This window comes from Uranotaenia lowii, chromosome 1 (genome assembly GCF_029784155.1).
Source record: "Uranotaenia lowii strain MFRU-FL chromosome 1, ASM2978415v1, whole genome shotgun sequence".
NCBI classification, from domain to species: domain Eukaryota; kingdom Metazoa; phylum Arthropoda; class Insecta; order Diptera; family Culicidae; genus Uranotaenia; species Uranotaenia lowii.
This window is the reverse complement of record NC_073691.1, coordinates 109,250,135-109,275,178: the sequence shown is the minus strand read 5'-3', so window position 1 is coordinate 109,275,178 and position 25,044 is coordinate 109,250,135. Positions and strand designations below refer to the sequence as shown.

Below are 25,044 nucleotides of genomic sequence, written 5' to 3'. Positions count from 1 at the left end.
ATTCCAATTGTTTCTAAGACTTTTGTATTGAAAGAAGGAAGAAGTCTAAATTTGAGACGACTATTGATGACAATAGCTACACCCCCACCTTGTCGATCAAGTCGATCATTCCGTAAAATTTTAAAGAAAGCATTGCTTTTCAAGTTATTGTCTGGCTTTAAAAAAGTTTCAGTGATGGCAGCAATATGTATGTTTTGAGTTTTCAAAAATAAAAAGAATTCATCTTGGTTAGCCAGCAAAGATCTAGCGTTCCAATTCATAATATTTAAACATCTATTTGGATCCATGAGGGAATCGTAAAGTCATAATAATTTTGTTAGCATAATTAAAAGAAGTTTGAAAAGCTTCAAACATTGAATTTGCTTTCAACATAAGTTGCATCATTTCCATTAAATTTTGATGCAAAAATTTTAATTTTTCCTCAGTAATCTCACCCAAATCAACAAAATTGTTAGGATCAGAAAATGAAGGAGAAGAACAAGTATTTGAATTTCGGGGATTTTCCCAAGCCTTCGCATGAACGTTGAGACTTGGTTTTTTCCCATTTTTATTAGTTAAACCTGAAGAGGGAATCCCGTTTTCAACCACCTCTGAGAACGATAAACAACGAGTCTGGGGCGCAGATTCAGCACAGGTAACATTAAAATCACTTCGGGTATTACCCAGCCGTGATTCCAATGTAGGCCGAGGCTGACTGCGAACAGGCAGGTTGTTTGCCGGCCCGACGTGTGAAGACGAAAAAGAGGAAGGAGGAGAAGAAACTTTTCTGGAAACTTTGGGATTTTTCCTAGAAGCAATAATTTTTGCCCTGATGGGACAGTCTAGAGAATTCGAGGAATGATTACCTGCGCAATTCGCACACTTAAAAAATTCTGTTTTTGGCTTATCACCACCAAAAAGGCATTTAGATTTTTCATGATCGAATGAGCCGCAAAACATGCATCTGGCATTCATTCTACAATTTTTAGTGCCGTGACAAAAAGCTTGACAACGACGACATTGCGTAATATTTTGTAAAAAATTGGTAGTAGATTTACGAAAAGGTTCAAATTTTACTCGACAATGAAACATAAGACGAGCCTTTTCCAGAATTTTTAAATTATTAACCTGATCCTTTTTAAAATGGATCAAATAAAGTTCAGGAGCAAAACCAACACTACTGGTATTATTCGTGTTGGTTCTTTTCCTCATTTGAATTACTTGAATTGGAGAAAAACCTAACAAAGAATTTAATTCAGCTGTGATCTCATCCGGTGTCTGATCGCCAGTGAGACCACGAAGTACAACTTTAAATGGACGATCACTTCTAGTGTCGTACGTAAAAAATTGGTGTTTTTTATTATTCAAATAATTTAAAACCTTTTGAAAATCATTAAAAGATTCCGCCAATATACGAGCAGTTCCCCTTCGACCGATCTGAAAAGAAATCTTCACATCCTTGACGGAAGTGACGATTTCTTTTCGAAAGGCATTGAAGTCAGGAATCGTGACCGTTATTGGTGGAATCTTTTCGTTTTTAAGAGTATAATAAGAAGAAGGTTTCTTAGTACTCTTATCAGAATTAAATATGAATATTTCCTCATCACCGATGTTATGAAGGACATCGAATGAATTGGAAATTTCAACTTTTTTGGGCGATGGACCTGAATTAGGTTCGGCAATCCGTTTTCTTCCGGCCCTTGACCCGGCCGATGACTTCCCCATGCTGGAAAGAAAAGAGAAAATATGAATAAAAGAAAATGAAAATAATTTTAGCACTGAAAAGTGCTGATTGAAATACAGGTAAGGAAAAAATAAATAATGTAAAATGTTCCTGCAGGTACACAGCAACGATACGATGCTCCGGCGTACGTGTTGACGGCTCAACGGTACAGATGGAAGTCCATCGAAGACCAACATGATTCGCCATATGCATCGCTCATTGGTGAGATTCCAATTTGATGATGGTGCTGCACTGTTTTGACAGCAAGCATCGTGCTAGGTGATCTGTATTTTAGCGATGAATTGCAATGCAGCGATGTAGCAATCAGTGCTGCAAATAATCAGTGTCAGCTTTCAATTTTCAATTGAATTTACTGCAGTGTAGGCTCAGTTCATTTCCATCTGAAATCATCCGATAATGAACAGAAAGCTCAGTCCCGAAAGCACTCTGCATACTCATTCACGAATCGGCAACATCGGTGGTCAGTATACATTCAGGCTCTTTGCAGGTTCATGAGATTATCCAATCTTCATTTTCAGTATCAAGCAAACATTGCTGAAAGTGAAAAAAGCACAATTCGATTATCATTAAGTTTAGTTGAATGGTGACAAAGCTTGTTCGATGCGCTAGACTTGCGGAAATTGAATAACTATACTGCTGAGATTTTTTAAGGATTTTGATAAAAAAAAAACGCGTTTTCCATATAGCGTGTAGTGGTGAGAAGGTTGAGAAATAAGTGTTCGGGTTGACAACAAAAAGTAATTATGACACAAATATGACAAAAATTTGGCATAACATGACAAAAAATGTCGAATATTGTAAAAGTATGACAAAATAATGATAAAAAAATAATACAAAAGTCTGACAAATAAGACTTAAATTTTACAATACACTAGAAAAATCAACACAACTCTGTCGAAAATATGACAAATGTGATAAAAATATGACATTTTTTTTTAGAAAAATGACAAAATTTTGCAAAAATATAACAACTATGGTAATAAACTGACAAAAATGTGAAAACTATAACAAAAATATGACGAAATATTGACAAAAAACCTTAAAAAAATAGACAAGCGTGGTTAAAATATGACGAATGACGAACAATAACATGACAATATCATGACATAAAATTGTGATAAAAATTTAAAAAAAATATGACATAAATATGACCAATTGATGATTAAAATATTTAAAAAATTTAAAATTGAAGGGACAAAAATGTCGTCAAACTATGTGAAATTATGACAAAGTGATAAAAATATGACAAATGTCAAATCTTTCAGATTGTTTTCATTTTTACCAAATTTATCATAAGTTTGCCATGTTTTTTTTTTTTCATTTTGATGTTAATTTTTTGTAATAACTTTGTCATATTTATCAGATTTATAACATAATTTTGTCTTATTTTTAACACATTTGTCATATTTTTGACTAAGGTTTATCGAATTTTCATCATTTTTTTGTTAAATCAATGTCATATTTCTGTCTTTATTTTGATATATTTTTGTCATATTTGCCAGATTTTTGTATTTTTTTTTGTCATGTTTTGTTATTGTATTGTCAAAATTTTGCTATATTTTTGTAATATTTCTGTTCTGTTTTGTTCATGTTTTTTTTGTCATGATTTTTGTCATGTTTTCGTTATATTTTGTCATTTTATAGTTAATTTTGATAAGTTTGTGAAAGTTTTTAAAATACCTTCGTTTGACGCCGTCTTTTTTCATGCGGTCTCGCTGTCAGTGTGTATTTTTATGCGCTGCGTGTTTTGAAAGCGTGTTTTCGAATAATCCACACTCGATAACCTGAACTTTCGTTTCGAATTTCTCGGCCGCATCATTCACTCGGCGTCAATTACCTCGTTCGGACGTGATTTTTTTCCGCTTTCAATCCGCTTACCTGCTTGTGCGACTTGTTTTCACTATCAGGGACATCCGATTGAAAGCTTTCTTCCTGGCTTTTTTTCCCGAGTGTTTTATTTCGAGTGCATCACAGACAGAAGTTTGAAAAGTGATTTTTCTGGATAAAAGTCCGTAAGGATGGTGGATCCCAATCCACCTTGGGCCGGAAGGAACCAATTGCCCAAACAAAACAACGGACGCACAATCTCCTCCTGGATGGACCCGAAAGGGCTGTACGGCGATGTACATTTCCTGATTTTACGAGCTGAAGACACTGAAAACAGCAAACTTCCCAACAACCCGTTCATCATCTCCAAATCCATCGACCGAGCCGTCGGACGGATTGATGGAGCCAATCCCATCAATAACGGCGAAGCTTATCTGCTCAAGATCAGGAGTACCGACCAAGCCAACCGATTGGAGAAACTCACCGAACTGATTGACGGGACAAAAGTTATTATCGGACCACACCCAACTCTAAATTCATGTCAACGTGTAGTCTCATGGTCACGAAGGTCTATCGGTTTGTGAAGAAAATCGACGGCAAACCTTTTCCTACAAACTCGATGGTCCTGACAATAAATAGGACAGTGGCTCCGGAATTCATATATTTCGGGTACATACGTACACCAACCCGCCCATACTACCCAAGACCTCTCTTCTGCCTGAAATGTGGGAAGTTCGGACACTCAAAGCTGAGGTGCCAACAACCCGAAAAATGTCTAAACTGTGGAGAATCCGCCGCCCACAAAGACTGCTCCAAAGAACCACATTGCTTGAACTGCGACGGGGCCCACTCTGCCATGAGCCGCTCCTGTCCAGTTCAGAAAGAGGAACAGGACATTGTTAAGATCCGTGTGGACTTGGGAATCTCACAAGGTGCCGCTGTCAAAGAACACCGGAACCGTCAAAAGTCAACCTCTACCATACAGAAACGTCTCACATCTATTCCGGAAATGGAAAACGCGAAGGACCTTCGAATCCGTCAGCTGGAACAGCAAGTAGCCCAACTCAGCGCTCAACTCCAACAACTATTAGCAATACCTGAACCGGAATCAACTACCGAAACAGAAACGGACAACTCGGAAACCTCGGAAACCACCACGATCACTGCCAGCAGCCACACAAGTCAAAATTCTAATAATTCCAAACGCCGCCGACGCAACCGTGGGTCAAAGGATGACAGATCAGCGAAAAGAAATACAACCCCTAATGAACAGCGCCCCGAAGCAAACAACAAACCAGGACCTTCCAAACCCTGTAACACACAATCCCCCACCCAACAACAGACCGGTAAGTCCATTCCAATTAAATCTAAATAAAAATGGCTCTCAACAATACCCTCAACATAAATCTGACAACAAACAACAACCCTCCCAACAACAATATACCGGTCAACCCTCCTACTCAAAAGAGAGGGTTGAGCCTCTCAGCCACCTCAGCTCTTGAGCCACCTCAGCCATCAACCGGGCCTTCAAGGCGCCGGACTCGCCGTCAAAATTGGATATCCTTTCGCTTCTCTGCCCATCAACTCATCACTAAACGTAATCGCAATTCGCCTTTACTCACCTTTTGAAATCTCCGTTGTTTCACTCTACATATCTCCAAAAGTATCATTTCAAGAGTTTAAGAACGAACTTGAGAATATAGTTAGCCAACTACCAACACCTGTCCTCATTATGGGAGACCTTAATGCACACTCCACGGAATGGGGTTGTTCCCACACAGACAGGAAGGGATCTTTCCTTGTAGATCATGCGCTCAATAAAAACTTAGTTGTACTTAACAACTGCCTCCCCACAAGAATCTGCCCAGCCACCGGTAACACATCCGCTATCGATCTTAGTCTTGTTTCCTGGAGTATAAGCTCCAAATTTAAGTGGAACGTGCTGGAAGACTGCCACGGTAGTGATCGTTTCCCCATTGCGATAACTCTGGAACACCACACGCCTGGGTCTATCATTAGACCTAGGTGGAAATATGATGACGCTGATTGGATCAGGTATCAAATCGATCTCGAGAGTGCTCTACATAGTGGACCCCAACATAATGTCGAAACTTTCTCTAAACTATTGTGACACTGCGAAAAAACACATTCCCAGAACGACCGGAACCCCTGGAAGACCCTCAGTTCCTTGGTGGAATACAGATGTTCGTGATGCCGTAAAACTCCGCCGAAAAAAGATGAGACTCCTTAAACGTCTCGATTGCGACGATCCCCGTATGGAAGCTGCTCTCATCGAATACAAGGCAGCACGTTCGACTGCTCGCTCTGTAGTTAAAAAGGCTAAACAAGACAGTTGGAAAAAAATCCTAGAGGAAATAAACCCTTCCACTCCCTCCTCCAAACTTTGGGAAAAAATGAAACGCCTCAATGGTGTCAACAGATCCAGCCGCTTCCACCTACTCCTAAATCAACAATAGACCAATGATCCCACCCTTCTAGCCGACTCCTTCTGCAAATTTTTCTCCTCCATCTCCTCCTATGAACACAGTTCTAACAATCCTACAATCGACTTTTCCACTGATCTGCAACTTGACTACAATGCTGATTTCAGCTTAAAAGAACTGGAAAAGCGCTTGAGAAAGGGAAAGGAAAATCCGCTGGAATGGACGAAATTGGCTACCCTTTGCTTAAATACCTTCCTCCACTGGGGAAAACTATTTTCCTTAACATACTGAATAGAATCTGGCAAAGTGGAAATATTTCCAGCCAATGGAAGGAAGGTCTCGTTATTCCCATCCCCAAACCACATCAAGACCTACACCAACTAAATAGCTATCGCCCTATAACGCTCCTAGACTGTTTAGGCAAGATCCTCGAACGTATGGTGAAGCGACGATTCGTTTCAATCCTCGAGTCAACCAATCGTCTTGACCACCGACAATTTGGCTTCCGCCCTGGTCTCACCACCGATGATCATCTGGCAACATTTGAGAATACACTGGATAATGCACTATCAAGAAACCAACACGTGGAATGTTTGTCCCTGGATCTCTCAAAGGCGTTTGATCGAGTCAGTCGCTACAAAATTCTCTCCTCGATTAAAGAATGGGGGATTGTGGGTAGAATGGGTAGTTATATTCAAAGCTTTTTAACTGATAGAACAGCCAGAGTATACATAGACGGCGCATACTCACCTCCAAATGTCATACATGACGGTCTACCACAGGGCTCGGCAATAGCCCCAACGCTCTTCCTGATTGGCCTCCAGTCCGTCTTTGAAGTTGTTCCTCAGGATACTGAAATATTGGCCTACGCCGACGACATCATCTTGATATCTTCCTCGCCCTATTCTCGCCTAGCCCGTAAAAAACTTCAATTCGCTGTTGATAAGATTTCAAACTGGGCCCCTACAGTCTGATTCTCGTTTGCACCGGAAAAATCAAAATTGTTGCATATGGGTCCCAATAGAAGGAGGTTACGAAAAATTCCTCCACTCGTAATGTTGAATATCTGACGTCGATATCTGGACTTATTATTTTCCAATTTGACTGATGATTTTTGCGTTGTAGAAGCTTCAGATCCAATTTGGAAAAACGAGGTGTTCCACACTGCTATCGAATTCTCAATCATATGTCCTGATCAAAAACGTTTACCAGATGATTATGAGTTTATAGAGACTTTTGACTTCTTCCATGCTAACTATAATATGATTAAAACAAAATTACAAGTTGTTGATTGGAAAACAATATTCCGAGCTGAGAACTCAACAGACAATCAAGTAGAGATTTTTTACAAAATTCTTGGTAATATTCTCAAAGAATTTGTTCCAACAAAATTAAAGCGACGAACAAATAATAACAAAAATCCGCCTTGGTTCACGAAAGAGCTTGTGCATTTAAGAAATAAAAAGCAGAAGGCACATAAAAACTGGAAAAAGAATCCATCATTAGTCACTAAGTTAGAACACCAAGAAGCCAGTAATCTACTAGCAATACGCTTAAGTACTTCTTTCCAAGACTATAATATAAAAATTGAGCAAAACATAAAATCGAACCCAAGAAACTTTTTTAGATATGTTAAAACAAAATTAAAAAACAATAGTTTTCCAACTCGCATGCACTTTGGCAGCATAGAAGGTCAAAATTCCGACGAAATTTGTAATCTATTCGCCGACTTTTTCCAAACTGTTTACACTAGTTTTTCCGAGCAAGATCGTGATACTTCCTTTTTTAGTTATCTCTCTGATTCAACGGCATTAACTGTAGTCGAATCAATTTCCTTTGAAGAAATATGTAAAGCCATTTCCTCCTTAGACAGCACTAAAGGGCCCGGGCCTGATGGAATTCCTCCACTTCTTTTAAAAAATCTAGTAAATGAACTGAGTATGCCATTATTTCTTCTATTTAACTCTTCATTGAAATCAGGTGTTTTTCCTCAAGTATGGAAAGAATCATTTCTTGTACCCATATTTAAGTCAGGAAAAAAATCTGACATAAAAAATTACAGGGGCATTGCCATTTTATCGTGCATACCAAAACTTTTCGAAGCTTTAGTGAATGAAAAAATATATAACCAAATTAAAACTCACATTACTGAAAAGCAACATGGATTTGTTAAAGGAAGATCTACAGCCACTAATTTACTGGAGTTTGTTACCTATAATATTAGCTGTATGGATCGCGGTAATTCTGTTCAGGCTTTATACACTGACTTCAGTAAAGCTTTTGACAGCATTGACATCCCCATGTTAATTTTTAAATTAAATAAACAAGGATTCAGTTCACACCTACTGAAATGGATAAGGTCCTATTTAACGACCCGCTCACAAGTCGTAAGATTTAATGGTTCACTTTCAAAAAGTATCTCCGTCACTTCTGGTGTACCTCAAGGCTCCCATCTCGGCCCCCTATTATTTATTTTATACGTAAATGATATAACTTGTCTTCTCAAGCAGTCAAATGTGCTAATTTATGCTGATGATATGAAGCTTTATATGAAAGTAAATAGCGAAGAAGACTTCAGAATCTTTCAAAACGAAGTTAATGTATTTAACGAATGGTGCATTAAAAGTCTGCTCAAACTTAACGTGGCAAAATGTTCAAATATTGTATTTACTAGAAGAAAATGTCAGTCATATGAAATTGTCAAATTGGGAGATGATCCTGTCGAGAGAGTCAACAAGATTAGAGACCTTGGAGTTATATTGGACTCAAAACTTACCTTTGTAGATCACTATAACTCAATAATTCAGAAATCGAACAGTATGTTAGCATTTATAAAACGTTTTAGTTATAATTTCAAAGACCCATACACAATAAAAACATTGTACACAGCTTATGTCAGATCCATTCTTGAGTATTGTAGCGTTGTGTGGTCGCCTTTTCAAATATCACATAAAAGCCGTTTAGAATCAGTCCAGAAACAATTTGTTCTATTCGCTTTACGAAATTTAGGATGGTCTCAGAGCCAATTACCTAGCTATGAATCACGTTGCCTGCTTATTAACATTGAAACATTAAGTGTAAGAAGAGAGTTTGCTGCAATCTGTTTTGTAAACGACATAATTAATCAACGCGTTCAGTCTGCTTATCTACTAAATCAATTAAACTTTTATTGTCCTTGCCGTCATTTAAGAACAAGAAATCTTTTCATTATAACCTCTACTCGAACTGATTATGGAAAATATAGTCCAATGAATTGTTTAATGTATAGTTACAATAAATATTATGAGAACATAGACTTTACTATGTCAAAACAGCAGCTGAAAAAAGGTTTTTACGGTAACAGGCACCGAAGAACCTGACTTTGAAAATGTAAACAAAAATCATTATTATTAAGCCTATTTGAAAATTGTAGTCCCTAGCTTTAAGTTATTATATATGTAGCCTACAATGTTTGGCGAAATAAATAAATAAATAAATAAATAAATAAATAAATAAATAAATAAATAAATAAAAACATCCCTCTGGTTCGTTCAGCTCGAATTCTTGGAGTTTGGATAGACGACCGGCTTAGTTTCACAAAGCACATTAACAACGTTCGAAACACCGCTAAGGGTAAATTTAATATCCTGAAAAAACTCTGCAACCCTAACGGGGCCGGATCCCGCTCATCGTTGCATCTATTCGTTCACGGTTGGCTGCTGCCAACGATGCTCCACGGAGTTGGATTGTTTAGTCGCGACCAAACAAAAACTTTGGAAAAATTAGAACCCATGTACAACCAAGCTATACGTTGCATCAGCGGCAGTTTTAAGAGTAGCCCTATCCCCTCACTGATGGCCGAAAGCGGCCAGCTACCGTTCAACTACATACTCACAAAAGCTGTGTCTATCAAGACCATTCGATGGTTGTCGCTGGATCGGGATCAGGATATTCCCATGGTTCGTCGTGCCCAAACATTCCTTAACAAAATCCACGCATCGATACCCCCCATCAGTCCACGATACGACCCGAGATTGCTCAAATGGAATGCAGGAACTCCTAAAGTAGACCTTTCCCTGCTTTCCAAAATAAGGGCTGGCACAAACCCAGCGACGGTGTTGCCACAATTCTACCATCTTACTGAAAGCAAATATAAGAACGTTCCAAGATTTTACACCGATGGTTCGAAGACACCCGATGGCAAAGTTGGGTGTGGTATAACTGGTGAAAATGTAAATTTGGCACTGTCCCTGCCATCTTTTTGCACCGTCTTCAGCTCCGAAGGACTAAACTGTTGTCCACCCACAGGATCCGTTATCTTTTCGGATTCTGCCAGCGCATTGAAAGCCGTATCTGCAGAAAATATAAAGCACCCTTGGATAGCTCAACTCTCAGAAGTCGCCATCCAAAAAAAGATAACCCTATGCTGGATTCCTGGACACTCTAAAATTCCTGGCAATGAGCAAGCTGATCACCTTGCCTCGGCTGGAAGTCAACCCAACCCTCCAATCCAACAAATACCCGCTCCTGACGCCGTTCAATGGGTAAAAAGACATATCAACATATCATGGTCCCAGGTGTGGAACAACTTATCTCAAAATAAACTTAGGGAGATAAAAAACACCACAGAAAGTTGAACTGATCGCCCAAATAGAATTGCACCATGAAAAAACAATGAATTTCATTTTCACAGACCATAAATTGTATGGTTGTCACAATGATTGTTATCGTCCACGATACCGTGAACACACATTGAAATTCATAGTTTTCGACCATACATTTCATCGTTTTGACGAAAATAACCATGAAAAAGGGGTATTGTTATGCAGCGTGACCATGAAAAAAATGGCGATTTCCCATACATTCGGAAGCTGAAAAATATGAAGTTCATGGTGAAAATAGCTTCCATTTTTTCATAGTAGAACCATGAACATCCGTTTATTAACATTGTTGTAACGAAGATGGAAATCAAGGTTTTTCTATGGTACTAACTATGGTTTTAACCGTAAAATTTCATGGTTTACCATGAATAATTTATGTTTTTATTGCTTGGAACAATTTGCTAAAGTTATTACTCATTTCAAAGAATTTTATTCATGATAAGTTGTGCTTTTGAATAAACTTGATAAATTTTTATTCGAAAGCACGACTAATCAGGAATATTATTCCTTGAAACGGAAAATAACTTTAGCAAATTGCTTGATTAGAAAAAAGGAATTCAAAATAACTTTATTTTAATTTATAGTTATATCCATAGTCCGATTATTTCAGGTAGGTTTTGCTGGAATATTCAGGTGTTTGGTTCGAGCAACTACAAATCTGTCGGTCAGTTCGTCGTTTTGGAGGTATATGACCATTGATCGAACTAATAATTCATAGTTCCTCGTTCTTAACAGGATCCAAATCAGAGACATATGGGTATAATCTATCCGTTTAGCCTGTGGATGTGAAAAGGCAACTTCCAGTTTGTCCATTGCCTCCAGCAGTTGACCGGTTGCAAAGCTTTCATTTCGTAAGTTCTCATACGATTCAGCTCTCGTTGGAAGGCAAACGCCGTGTTCCAAGTGACGATAGATTTGATCTTCCTCAAAGTTGTCACGGGCACGATAAGTGAAAAATTTCGGGAATTGACGCCTGAAAAATAGAACCAAGTTTATTAAAGCAAGTCCAAATACATAATCAAAATTCAATATACTTCTTCAAGTGATCTGACGAACTTGGAACTCATCAGCTCTCCAAGGTGATGTGCGCTGAATGAACCGAACACTTGTTCCATTTGAAGATCATCCATATCGCCCATGTCGCGGACCACAATGCTCAGCACATGAACCGCTTCCGATGGATGACCTTGAAAAATGAAACAATATTTCGTCAGTAAACAAATATGTTTTCTAGCCAGCAATAATAAACTCACTTGCATCTCCGTCGGTTTCCGCTGCCCACGAGATCGGATCTTAAATGGCAACGTTGATCGAGGTGCTCATGCGCCGATCGGAATCACCCGTACCGACAGTCTCCAGTATAGTTTGAGATAGACAAACGCAAACGGTGCCATCGGGAAGCAGCCTTTGTGGGAGAAATAAAAAAAATAGGTGAATAGTAATGGTTAATTGAATTTTTACTTACTTGTAACGATTGAGATGAGCAGTCGATAGCAGAAACTGTAAATGAACCGAGGGTACCTCCCCCGAGAGTCCCAGATGCTGTAAATTCGTTAGATCAAGTATGTTTATGTTCGTCGTCGATGGCAGCCCAGGAACCAGCACCATCGTGGCATTTTCCAAACACTCGGATCCGTTGAATCGGATTGAAGAAATTCTTTTCAATTTTTTGGCGCGCGTTCAAAATAAATCTATACACGAAAATTGGAAGTATGCGAAAAAAGCTAACAAAGCGTACACGCTCATTTTAAAGTGCCAGCTATCTAGGTAATTCATAAAACGAAAAAAAAACGAACACAAACACATACAGGATCTCAATGAAACTTAATGTTTCCTCGAAGAGATTCCTTTCACTTAACTCTAAGCGTACATCTTTCGAGGATATGATGGCTAGCATCTTACAAATGCTAAAACCACCAACCCACAGAAAGTGTACTATGTATGCCGTGACCGGGATTTGATCTCATGACCGTTGGCTTAGAAGACTGGAAGGCTACCCGCATAAATAAGGATTGTATCCAAACGATTTCTTAAATAGTCAAACGACTATTTAATGAAGCGTAAAATAACCTTTAGCAAACGATTATTCAAACTGTGAAATACTTTAGTTGAACCGTGAAATCCGAATTCACAGTATTTTTAATATGTCGTTAGGTTATGTAATTGTTAAAAACGGTTTAAACACTTATATGGAGGAACTGTTTCACAAACAGTTCAGATAACGTATAAAATTCACTTGTAGAAAAGTTTTTAGTGCATCAAACAGTTACTGCTAAAGTTTTCCTTAAAGTTATCTTGTACCTTAACATTTACAATAATAGTTATTACAAGATTTGACAAAACGTTCTTCCAACGTTACAAAAACGGTATTCAGAACCGTGCGTGAATAGATCACGTACACATACACAAATATGAGTGGAGTTATCGGATTCTTACTACTTCTTCAATACAGTTAATTGATGCGGGACAAAGAATTTAGCATGTGGTCAAGCTTCTATTTCAAATGCTCTTCGCTCTTTTCACCACCTTAGAATTTTCTTCTGTTCTTCTATCCGTCTTTCATTTCAACTCTTTAACCCTCACCGATAAAGCCGCAAATTCATATCATTAAACAAATTCACGGTGATTTCTCCTCTTAAAATAATAAAAATAATTCGGCTAGAAAAATCAATTACAAAACATCGTTCCGATAATCGAAAATAGTTAGGCCAAGATTTCTGACCGTTGACCGTATGCGACAACTCAATCCAGTTGGAACATCCGCACAAAACGAAAATAAGAAATCTACCTAGCCATCGATGGAACGATATCGCACAATAGAAGACTTAACAGAGCAACCACATGCAAAATTTTTTGTCCGTTCGGCACATGTGCACACTCACATGGCGGTCGAACCATCCATAATTAACTGTATTGAAAAATGTAGTGCCTTCTCTATTGGGTACTACTTCTTCAATACAGTTAATTGTTGCGGGACAAAGAATTTAGCATGTGGTCAAGCTTCTATTTCAAATGCTCTTCGCTCTTTTCACCACCTTAGAATTTTCTTCTGTTCTTCTATCCGTCTTTCATTTCAACTCTTTAACCCTCACCGATAAAGCCGCAAATTCATTTCATTAAACAAATTCACGGTGATTTCTCCTCTTAAAATAATAAAAATAATTCGGCTAGAAAAATCAATTACAAAACATCGTTCCGATAATCGAAAATAGTTAGGCCAAGATTTCTGACCGTTGACCGTATGCGACAACTCAATCCAGTTGGAACATCCGCACAAAACGAAAATAAGAAATCTACCTAGCCATCGATGGAACGATATCGCACAATAGAAGACTTAACAGAGCAACCACATGCAAAATTTTTTGTCCGTTCGGCACATGTGCACACTCACATGGCGGTCGAACCATCCATAATTAACTGTATCGAAAAATGTAGTGCCTTCTCTATTGGGTACTACTTCTTCAATACAGTTAATTGATGCGGGACAAAGAATTTAGCATGTGGTCAAGCTTCTATTTCAAATGCTCTTCGCTCTTTTCACCACCTTAGAATTTTCTTCTGTTCTTCTATCCGTCTTTCATTTCAACTCTTTAACCCTCACCGATAAAGCCGCAAATTCATTTCATTAAACAAATTCACGGTTATTTCTCCTCTTAAAATAATTAAATTTCAATCATGGCTGAAAATCTACCCCGTCAATGACAGTCAATTATTCATTGACCATCCGCGCTGCTCATACATCGTTGGCATTGAATACACTGTAAAATAATAAAGCTCTTTATTCGTTTCTTTTAATGCATTATAACATCTAACTGGGTAACGTATTATCCATGCATATTTCATTGAAATGGTTGTGAAAATTTTCTACAATGAGCAATAGGTTCTGGAATATTTCTAATGGTTATCTGCTGAATGAATACATGAACTTTATTTTCACAACACTGATCAAATTTCTAAAGTTTTTGATTGAATTTTCATTCTTTCATGTCAATATGTTTCTTCGTTAATGCTATTATATGATTGTCATCAATTAATGATATTTGTTTTAATTGGCAGATTATAAAAAAAAAGAAAAGTTTTACGTTAGCAAAAAAAAAAATTAAATTAAAAATAAAAAAAAATAAAATAAAAATTAAAATAAAAATGAAAAAGACATAAGTATGGCAATTAAGTAAAAATATAATGGAACAAAATGAAGAACGACATGAAAATATAGAATAGAATTAAGAAAAAAAAATGACATAAAAATTGAGACAAAACTCACAAAAAAAAAAAATTATTGATGATAAATTGAAAAAAATACTTGCTGTATTTTTTTTTAAATTTAACAAGTCGGTGTAATGCGGTGATGTTAAGAACGGAAAAGACAGTTCATCATTAAAAAAAAATATATCAGCACTTAAACTTAAAACTGAATATCTATTTAAAAAAAAACAGCACATCAGCCGAGTTCAGCTCATGGCAGTGCCGAAGATAAAAAAATAAATAAATAAGGAAAGAAAAATAGTTGTCGGGTTAAACCCATGACATACGCACATTAGCCGAGTATCAGCTCATGGCAGTGCCGGAATGGAAATATTAGTCGGGTTTAGCCCATGACATATGCACATTAGCCGAGTATCAGCTCATGGCAGTGCCGGAATGGAAATATTAGTCGGGTTTAGCCCATGACATATGCACATTAGCCGAGTATCAGCTCATGGCAGTGCCGGAATGGAAATATTAGTTGGGTTTAGCCCATGACATACGCACATTAGCCGAGTATCAGCTCATGGCAGTGCCGGAATGGAAATATTAGTCAGGTTTAGCCCATGACATACGCACATTAGCCGAGTATCAGCTCATGGCAGTGCCGGAATGGAAATATTAGTCAGGTTTAGCCCATGACATACGCATATTAGCCGAGTATCAGCTCATGGCAGTGCTGGAATGGAAATATTAGTCGGATTTAGCCCATGACAAACGGACTTGAGCCGAATATCAGCTAAGGTCGGTTTAGAAAAATTCTAATAAGTCAAATAAAGTCCACGACAAAAAGAAAGAAATAAACGTTCAAATATATATTAAGCTTGTAATAAAAATAAAATTATTTGTATTTCGAGAGTTTATATTTATATAAAAAAGTTTGTATTCAGTTGAAAGTCGGATTATAAATAATTTAAAAGTAAATTGATTCAAATTCTTAACATTTGGCAACAGTTCCTTTCCCGATATTTATCCACACTAATGTTCCTATAGTAAACAAAGAGACGAAATATCACGATTGGAATTTTAGATTTTCTGTCAGTGTCATTCCAATCGAGCAAAACCAAGCAGTCTTAAAGGCAGCCCTACAGCAGAGTTGCAAGTTCATTATTTTGAAAGGGATCATATGGTGCCTCTTTGTTTACTATAGTCTCTTTAATCCACACATACACGAGCATACACACATAAACGTACATATACACATAGCATGGAAACATCTCTCTATCAGAATATTTCTCCATTTACTTGACAACTCTTAACACTGAAAAAAAATAGCAATAAAAAAATCCTGCTCTGAAAATTTTGTATCTTATAAACATAAAAAGGAATAAAGAAAAGGCTAATGGGATTATATTTTTTTACATTTTGCCTTCATGAAAAAAAATCAAAATCAAGCTATCTATAATAACGTCTCATCACAACTTAAATATTTTTTTATTATTCTTTTAAGAAAGGGGAGAACATGGGATCGTACTGTCGATTGTGGATTAATTGTTTGCCAAAGAAGCAAGGCCATTTTGCGCAAGTAAATAACGGAAGAACGTCATCTGAAAAACTTTCGTTGGAGTTTGTAATTAATTTCATACATACGACAATAATGAAATAAGGACATTATAATGAATTTATTGAAAAGAAAATCTAAACTCAGACCTACAGTTTTGCAAATATTTAACAAGCGTTAATAAAGAAAATGAAAATTCTATATTTATGTAGTAAATCACAAATGTATTACCTGTATTGCTTGTTTTGAAATCTTGATTATGCAAGGGGAGGATGTGGCATCCTGAGTATTGACTCATAATATAGATGAAAGCAAGTGAAGTACAATATGAGTGAAGCTATGGGTTGAATTGAACCATCATGAGACTTTCGCAAGAGAAGCGTGCAACCCGCTCAAGGAGTCAGTATTCAATAGAACATTGCCCGGACCAGGCGACGATTTCACACTTGCCAGGTTCCCCTAAGCATAAAACACATAGTTTTATACTGCCCTTGTTACCTACAAGCCAGAAATGAATCTGGTATTGGAAGCAGCCTCAGACAGGTACTGTCCAACTGCCCCACCGAAGAGAAGAAAACTCTTCTCTTTTTGCAAAAAAGCAAATTGATAGATCAGATATAAATTACATCAAAAATGAGTAATCATATACACATCCAACCACAAAAATGTGTACCTATCATTCAAAACTACTGCCACGGAGGAGAAGGGGATGAATAACGCGAAAGTGTTCAAATCCCAGAAAAACGAAGAAAAAAAAACCTTCGTTTGAAGAACAAATTAAACATTCCCCGATGAGTTCCTTGCCGAAACAGATGACCTACCAACTAAGTTGCTATTTCACCGTGGATGACGAAATCTGGTGGACATTGACCCGGGATTATACAGCTATGCAAGATTAAGGAACCAGGTTAACGATTCCAGGGAGGAGTGTAAATGCTGTGCAACAACAACAATTTGGTGAGCTCTTTCCATTTTTAATTATCTGTGTTGTGTACATTTAAATAATTTTCACCCATCAATCCTAAAGGCCAAGTAGGATTTCCTTTCAACGCAAACTATCCCTCTACCTATCTGAAACAGCATCCTTGTATGTAGGGTCGCATGAGTTCTCTTGCACCTGAAAAGTTAATTTCGCTGTCCAGATTATCCCTATATTTTTTTTTATTAGTTGATCACCCAGGTGGTAAATCCTTTTTACGGATTGCATTCCAAGGCACGGCGAGCCACCGCGTTCCCCCAGTTTGCTACTCTGGGTCCATGGGTGCAATTGGACGACTCATGATACTATGTACCCCTACGCCATAAAATCCACCTGGGGCCTCTGGCCATAATTCCCATCCGGACCTGCAACGAAGGCTGTACCCAGGAATGGGAGACCATACTCGCGCAATGCGCTCCACGGCAACTACTCGTTTTATTCGTACTACACCAGCAATCTCAACCACTCTTTGTCACGATTCACGACTTACGGTTTGGCAGTCCGTTCGCCGCTACTCGTGACTCGAGTCCCACATGCGGCCTCTTGTCGCAATTCGTGACGTCATGACCCGCCTCTCCTCACGACTCGAGACCCTCTCACACTCATCCTCTTGACACGATTCGAGGCGACTCTACCCACCTCTCCTCGTGTCTCGAGAGCCCTCGATCATCACGTCTCTTGACCCAATTCGAGACCAGAACAACTCGCCTCTCCTCGGGTCCGGAGATAACCACACATCCTTTTTCTCCATCTCGACTCTTCGAGACTCATCCTGAGGCCCATCCACTGGGCGCCACATGTTACGGCACAAGGCCCCTCTGCCCGTCGTGAGTCGGTCATATCCGCGGATCAGGGCTAGGACCACCTGACACGCGAATTCGACCAACACCCGCTCGAACATTTGGTCGTCCCGCATATCGGGGTCGCGACTACCCGATACACGTTACGACCCCTCCCTCCTGCAACTGAGCACTGGTACCAAGGTGCCCAGTCGCACCACGTTTTTGTCCCACTCGGCACGCAGCCCGTCGGTAGCTGACTGTACCAAGTGTGACGTGTAGTTCTCTTGGCCGTACATCTACAGGTGACGAGTCTGTAGACACGTTTCCACTCTGCACCACGGGGAGGTGAAACTACGTCGCAGAGCAGATTATCCATATATGATTGCATTGACTTGTCACGGTGTGCATTATGGTATCACACTGATTCTCAATAATAACACTTGAAATGAGTATTGAACCCAGGTACTCATTTTGGCATCAAGTGTTAGGCTTGATTGTTAGATGTACCTCGTGTATCAGCCAATTCAAGATGTGTGTAGTCACCCAATGCTATGCTATGCTATGCTTTTGTCATTTTATAGTTAATTTTTTGTCATATTTAGGCCATAATTTTGCCATATTTGTTAGATTGCTGTCATTTTATAGTAAAATTATTGTCTTATCTGTCAGATTTTGGTCATACTAAATATCGTAATTTTGTCATGTTTTCACCATATTTATTACATTTTGTCATTTTTTACCCCAATTGTAAAACTTTTGTCATATTTGTCAGATATTCGCCATGTCGTCAACAAGAAATTTATATTCATCTCTCTTCCCGTCCTCTCTGAATAATCGTATAGTCTTAGCGAATTTCAAATCGTGTTTTCTTTTCGAATCCCATTTCACAATTTTTGAAAATGGCAAAAACAAATGCCTACTTAAATTATCAACAACTTTAGCTGACACTGATTGAATGCTAAAGCTGCATTCACTGATCGAATGCAGTGAGTGACAGAAACGCCTAAGCGAAAGACGCTTTCGTAGCAATCGAGTGAAACAAGTTAGTTCGGGTTTACGAGTGAGCTTTCTACTGACTGATAGACATACTCACAAAGCTTGCCGTGAGCACGAAGATGACCGAGCCGATCAGAGGCTTTTATATTTGTTGACTTTTCTGTTCAGTTCATTTCAGTTCAAGCTTTTTACACTGATAGAAAATCACAGTCAATATCATTTGTGCTTTCAGAAAATTTGCAGCACTGGTAGCAATCAAGAACAACCCCCGACCGCTGTACTTTCAGTTGCGAAGTGCAATCAGAAACATTCATTGAAAATGAGTGATTTTCGGAACACTGATTGAAAATTCATTTGAACAAAAGTCTGAGAAAATTTCAAAGTAATGACAAATTTGAATCTGAATTTTTGAACCAGTTTTCAAGCGTTGAAGTAAACTGTGTATTACCAGGTATTACTGCTTATTTGAAGTAGCCGGTTCAAACAAAATATCCTAATTTTTTTTGGTATCAAGTCAAAAAAACAAATGAGACCTAAGTTATAAGACAAAAGATATTATATCACGTTGTAATGAGTGATATCCGAATGGCGATGATCATTCGTGCCGCATCTTCTGTTAGTTAAATGCTTCATTTTTCAATCAGTGCCGGCAATTAAAATTGTCTTTATATCTTAATTCGCTATAACTTAAAACACACATTATCCAACATTGCCCACGCTACCTGATTTACGACTTTGTTTGTGTTTTCCCCACACACATCAATGATGGTGTAGTGTAGACTATAAAACAGACCTTGAAGGAAAAAAGCAGAGAAATTCAAATACCGCTCCCACAATAGTTAATGAATGAAAAGATGTTTCGAGCCACATGAAGTGTATCGTTCCTTTCCTTTTGTGCATTTTTTGCAAACGATTTTATTCACTCGTATCGTAATTACTTTTGAATTTCCTATAAACTGAGAGCCCAGCTAAGCTGCACTGCACTGTGTGAAAAACAAGGTCACTGAACGTAGCACACGTAGCATTAGTCTTATGGTAATTATTTAGCTTTTCTCGTTCATAATGCCAGCCTTTCAGTTGTACACCTCCCCCAAGTTTAAGGTTTCACTTGACCCTTTCACCTTTGTTTGATTTTCCAATCCAGCGAGCTTCAAACATCATCGGGTGGGAATTCATGCATTGCTTTGAATATGTTCGCACCTAACTAGCTCAGTTTCAATCACTTATTGAACATGCAGAATCTACCATTTTAAGGTATCGGATTCAACCAAATGTACGACTACTTAGTTTTAAAAATCGAGAAATTCAAGAACTATAGTTAAGAATTGGTTGGTTCTCAGAACCAGACGAGAAAAGGGGTTTAAAATTAATCTAGAGCAGGGATGAGCTGCAAGCGGCCCTGGAGACGCTCAAATTGAATTTATGACTTTTTAATCAGTTATAAAATATTGGAATCGAAGCAACCCTTTGTAGTGACTAGACGTAAACAAATTTACTCTTCGAAAAATTTTTTGAAGTTGGTCCAAGACTTGAAGAATCAAATCCACGATGAAATCATGAGGAATTCCGGTAATCTAACGATCTGTTTGAAAAAAGAATTTGTCCCAGCCGCTTTAATACAATGCTCAATCACATCAAGCTCACAGCAGAATATGTTTACCGGAATACCCTGGACTGATAGTTACGTTTCAAAAACAAGAAACGCAAGAAACTTCAAATGGATATTTGTTTATGTTTTGTCGTTTTGTTGTTTAGTTTTGATTAGGATGTTTTGTATTCCGTTTTGATTCGGAAGTTTTGTGCCTCCGATAGTTGCTCAGCAGCAGCAGTTTTCCAGCATCATCTCAGGTAGGAATCCAGCAACAGTCGACTGGGAAGACTCCTTTTGGTTTCTCCGGTCGATCTACTCCAACATGTCCAAACTATCAGATGTAACAAAGTAAGTTTATCTCAGTATCTTTACCATATTCATTTACTTATAATTTTTATTGCAGTAAATCGATATCAATCCGGCTGCGAGTATTAGGAGGGCTGCTGGTGCGCGGTACCTGACACGACGGGATAAAAACGCCAACTGGAAGAGGTCAACGAGCCGAAATTAAATAATTGCATAGATAGAAAAGAGGACAGCGAATCCTGCAATCAAAATGTAAAGGATACCTCAACCGTTGCATCATTTGCACTGGCCTTGTTCCGGAAAGTAACACCTTCTCCCATGAAGGAATCATTGAGCCAGCTCACAATCATCGTAGTTTTCTTTTGTAAGTGTTGAGAATTTCCATAAAACAGATAATAACCTAATACGAAATTAAAAATATATGTTTTGATTTATTGAGGATTATAATACCTATAATAACAAATTATTTTCCTTCTAGTACTCGCAATGGATTGCAATAATTCGGGATCTCGTGGCAGGAAGAGAAAAAAACTTATTCGCCTTCCACAAAAACGAGTTGTTTGGTCTCTGCTGCTAATCCGATGAAAGCTCACGGAATGACGCCAAAGGGGATGCCAGCGGAACGGAACAGAAAAAAAAACACATAGAACAAACAACAACATAGAGAATCAAGATTTCAATGGAATTCCGGAAGATTCAAGTCTTAAAAATAATTGTCTTTGGTACAAGTAAGCCCAATTAACATTTTGCGGCTTAAGAACGGCAATTTGATGAACAAAAGCTGAGCTAAAGCGTCATTGCTGCTTCAGCTTACTGGTTGAATAAAGACAAACTGTTATCAAGTCTCAGTGCAGCCAATGGGAGGAGTTGAAAGGTTGCTTCCATAACACTTTTTCAGCCTTTGTTCAACCATTCGCTACCATTAGAATTGAACAGACTGTGAACTGTGGTGAAACCACAGAGAACAGACATACAAGCTCGAACAAAAATCGTCAAAAAAGTGTGTAAAATTTCAAATGCTATCACAAAAAAATACGTTAGAAATTGACTACAAACAGTGCCATCTATTGCGCCGTTCAAAAGTTACAAATCAAATTTTCGTGTACCCAGTTTTTGAAAAGACGTAATCGTATATGAACTCACAAAAAATGAGTCCAATGTCTCAGTAAAATGGACGACTTTAATTTATTGCTAAATACATTAAATCAGAGTTACTTTTAACTGGGAGGAATTTCACTTTCTTTTTTTTTGCACTACTATGACAGTTAAGATAACTAACAGCTTTGGTATTAGATTTCTCACTTCTTGAACAGTAATTTATGTTAGAAAATGCACATATCCTATGTCCAGTCAAATACAAGAACATACAGCAGTACTGATTCTAGGCATCTCAAAGCGGGTTACTTTCACATATAACTTAAGCATCCAGCTGTTTGAACCTTTGTATTTCTAACAAATTTGATGGAAAAAGATAATAACTTTTATGATTATTTTTTTTATGCGACATGATGAACGTATTACGAAACTTCAATAGCGATTTTCTAGAAGCATGCAAGCAGCTCATACGACCTATAGAAAATTGACTTAAACTTATTCAGCTTTGCTTGACAGTTCTCTTTGATGTGTTTGGAGACATCTGGTGGCCCAACCAAAAATAAAAAATTGGTTCAAAAAGGGTGTTGGGATTTTTACACAAGTTTCGTGGGCTAGCTTGTATGTCTGTTCTCTGTGGTAAAACTGTCCTGCATGATGGCGGCTTGATTGTAAAGAGAGGGGAATTTTCGTTTTCCTTATTCAATGACATGTTTTATGATTTCAAATTTAGCAGACGAGAAGATTTTTTTAAATTTTATTTTTAGTGCCTGTTAACGCGTAAATTTAAGCCACATTAATCAGTCTCATAATGCTGAAGCATAACGAGAGAGAACGAACCAATTGAGAGCAAATTTATCAGCAGTTTTTAGCACAGCTGATCAACACCCGATCAGCTGACGATCAAGTCAGTCAAAAATTAACCACCGAAGAGACCGGATATAGCTCCACAATATAAAATAAAGATTAAGTCGAAAGCTCAAGTTAAGTGATTCTTTAAAGTTGTACAATAAAAAGGCATATCTTTGAAGACAATATAAAGTGTTTTGAAAGTCAATCCGCGCTTCTTAATTCATCCGAAAGTGTTAAAATAAGTCGATATAAACTGCAACAGTGCCTAAAACCGTAAAAAAAAAACATTTCTCTCACACAATACTTCGGTTGAGAGGCATTTTGGACGCTTAAGATCGACAAATTATCATCCCGCCGCAGACTTCATGATTGGTTCTGCGTACTGCGGCATGCTTAAGTTCGGGGTAATTGAAACGAAAAAAAACAACACAGAGGGGAAAAAGTGGGTGCGAAACATCTAACGGACATTGGCCTTTTTTTTAATTTTTTGGGTTGATCCGTCAATTGACGTTTAAAGACGTTTGCTGAATAACTTCTCCAGATCAAGATGATTAAAGGCTGAAGACACGTTAATTAATGAATTTTTGAGGCCTTCTTTCAGCCAGATTTCTGATTAAAAATTGAACCACAATATTTTTTCAGCGTTTATGCAGCAAAAAGTGTTTGTTGGATGTCCTTCGGGTATGGATTGAGTGGTTTTAGTGTAATTTTGTGAACGAGTGACTTTTATTCTCGTGATGTAAGCCATATATGTATCAGTACACAACAAAAAATTTCTAAAAGTATACGGAATCTAAAATGAGAGCGATCTATTTTTTTCCGAGTGTAATTGAAAAAAGATATAATTTTACACTCTTTTTAATTTATTTTTAATTGCTTTTTGAAAAAAAGTGTAAAATTAAGTTTTTTTGGTGTAACTTCCCGAATAGAAAAACATTGTGAAAAGACCATGAATTTCATTTTTACGCAACCATGAATTCTATGGTTGGCACTATGCGAATCATGGTATATAAAACCTTGAATGTATTGTCAAATTCATAGTTTTTGACAGTGAAATTTATGGTTTCGGCAAATTTTACCATGAAAAAAGGGGGTTGTTAAGCAACTTAACAATGAAAAAATCAACTTTTTCCCATACATTTTAGAACACGAATTTTATGGTTCATGGAATTTGTTTTTATCGACTTTTCGAAAAGACACAAAGGAAGAGCTATTTTTATAGGCTTGAAAATATTTATTAATTTTAGAAATGTTTTAAATACACATGTATAACATATATTCACTCACTTTATCACTTTTTCTTCTTTTCTTTGTATATCATTTAGTTCGGTGAGCCTCCTCCTGAGTAATTAGATCTTGGGGGGCCACATGTTTATGTCCCAGGCGAGATCCGGAACTTCGGACCTCTACTCAATTCAGCCATCGAATTCCATCCACGGCTCGAGCGGCATAACTCCATTTCCTGGAAAGACAATTTTCGATTAACTGATGGCTACTATTAAAGTTCAACAAATGTACTTACCACAACTACTGGGGTTTGTGTCATCGTCATCGTCTCCGCCGCAAAAATTCCGGTTCAGCCTAGAACTTATTGTCCAGATAATCTGGTTTTATCCGGGGAAAACGAGATAAAATCTTCCGGGAAAATGGCGCGCATCGAATGAAAATTTGTATCTGCACGAAAAATTATAAATATGCAAAGTAAGCAAAAATTTATCAATTTTCGCATGGTTTGGATTCTAGTGTTACCATGAAAAACACTGTTAAATTAAATATTACAAGAAAATCACTGTTAAACTGTGATTCCCATTTATTTGGCAACCTTGAAATATTATGTATCAACTGTATATTTCAAGGTCACCTAAAAAAATGTGGTAATGCTATGATCTTAAGTGGTTCATAAATACTGAGATTTAATGATGAAATTCATTGTTAAATAGAAAATCAATGTTCGGCCATATTATTATTATGATCTTTGCTAATCGGGTTTACACTTCCTGATCGAAAAATAAAGTTTTCGTCTAAAAATACATCTAAAGCAAGGGGCCGTTCACATACCACGTGGA

The 25,044-nt window shown here is 37.6% G+C and overlaps 2 protein-coding genes and 1 long non-coding RNA gene across 5 annotated transcripts in view; 2 read left to right on the top strand and 1 right to left on the bottom strand.

The window, feature by feature from the left end:
- The window catches only part of LOC129738523 (uncharacterized), a 93,083-nt gene that overhangs the window by 27,958 nt on the left and 40,081 nt on the right, over positions 1 to 25,044 (top strand). The window lies entirely within an intron of this gene.
- LOC129737796 (uncharacterized) lies at positions 9,702 to 10,610 on the top strand. Its single transcript, XM_055728957.1, has one exon. It carries the CDS (start codon positions 9,702 to 9,704, stop codon positions 10,608 to 10,610), a length of 909 nt encoding a protein of 302 aa, XP_055584932.1.
- Positions 11,237 to 12,271, bottom strand: LOC129738527 (uncharacterized). The gene is made up of 4 exons (XR_008735534.1): positions 12,100 to 12,271; positions 11,888 to 12,039; positions 11,669 to 11,820; positions 11,237 to 11,607 (listed from the first exon to the last, which is right to left on the bottom strand). It is a non-coding gene; the product is annotated as an uncharacterized LOC129738527 (long non-coding RNA).

Excerpts from the sequence above, each read along its gene's own strand:
- LOC129737796 (XM_055728957.1), top strand. The coding sequence starts at position 9,702 with ATGCTCCACGGAGTTGGATTGTTTAGTCGCGACCAAACAAAAACTTTG.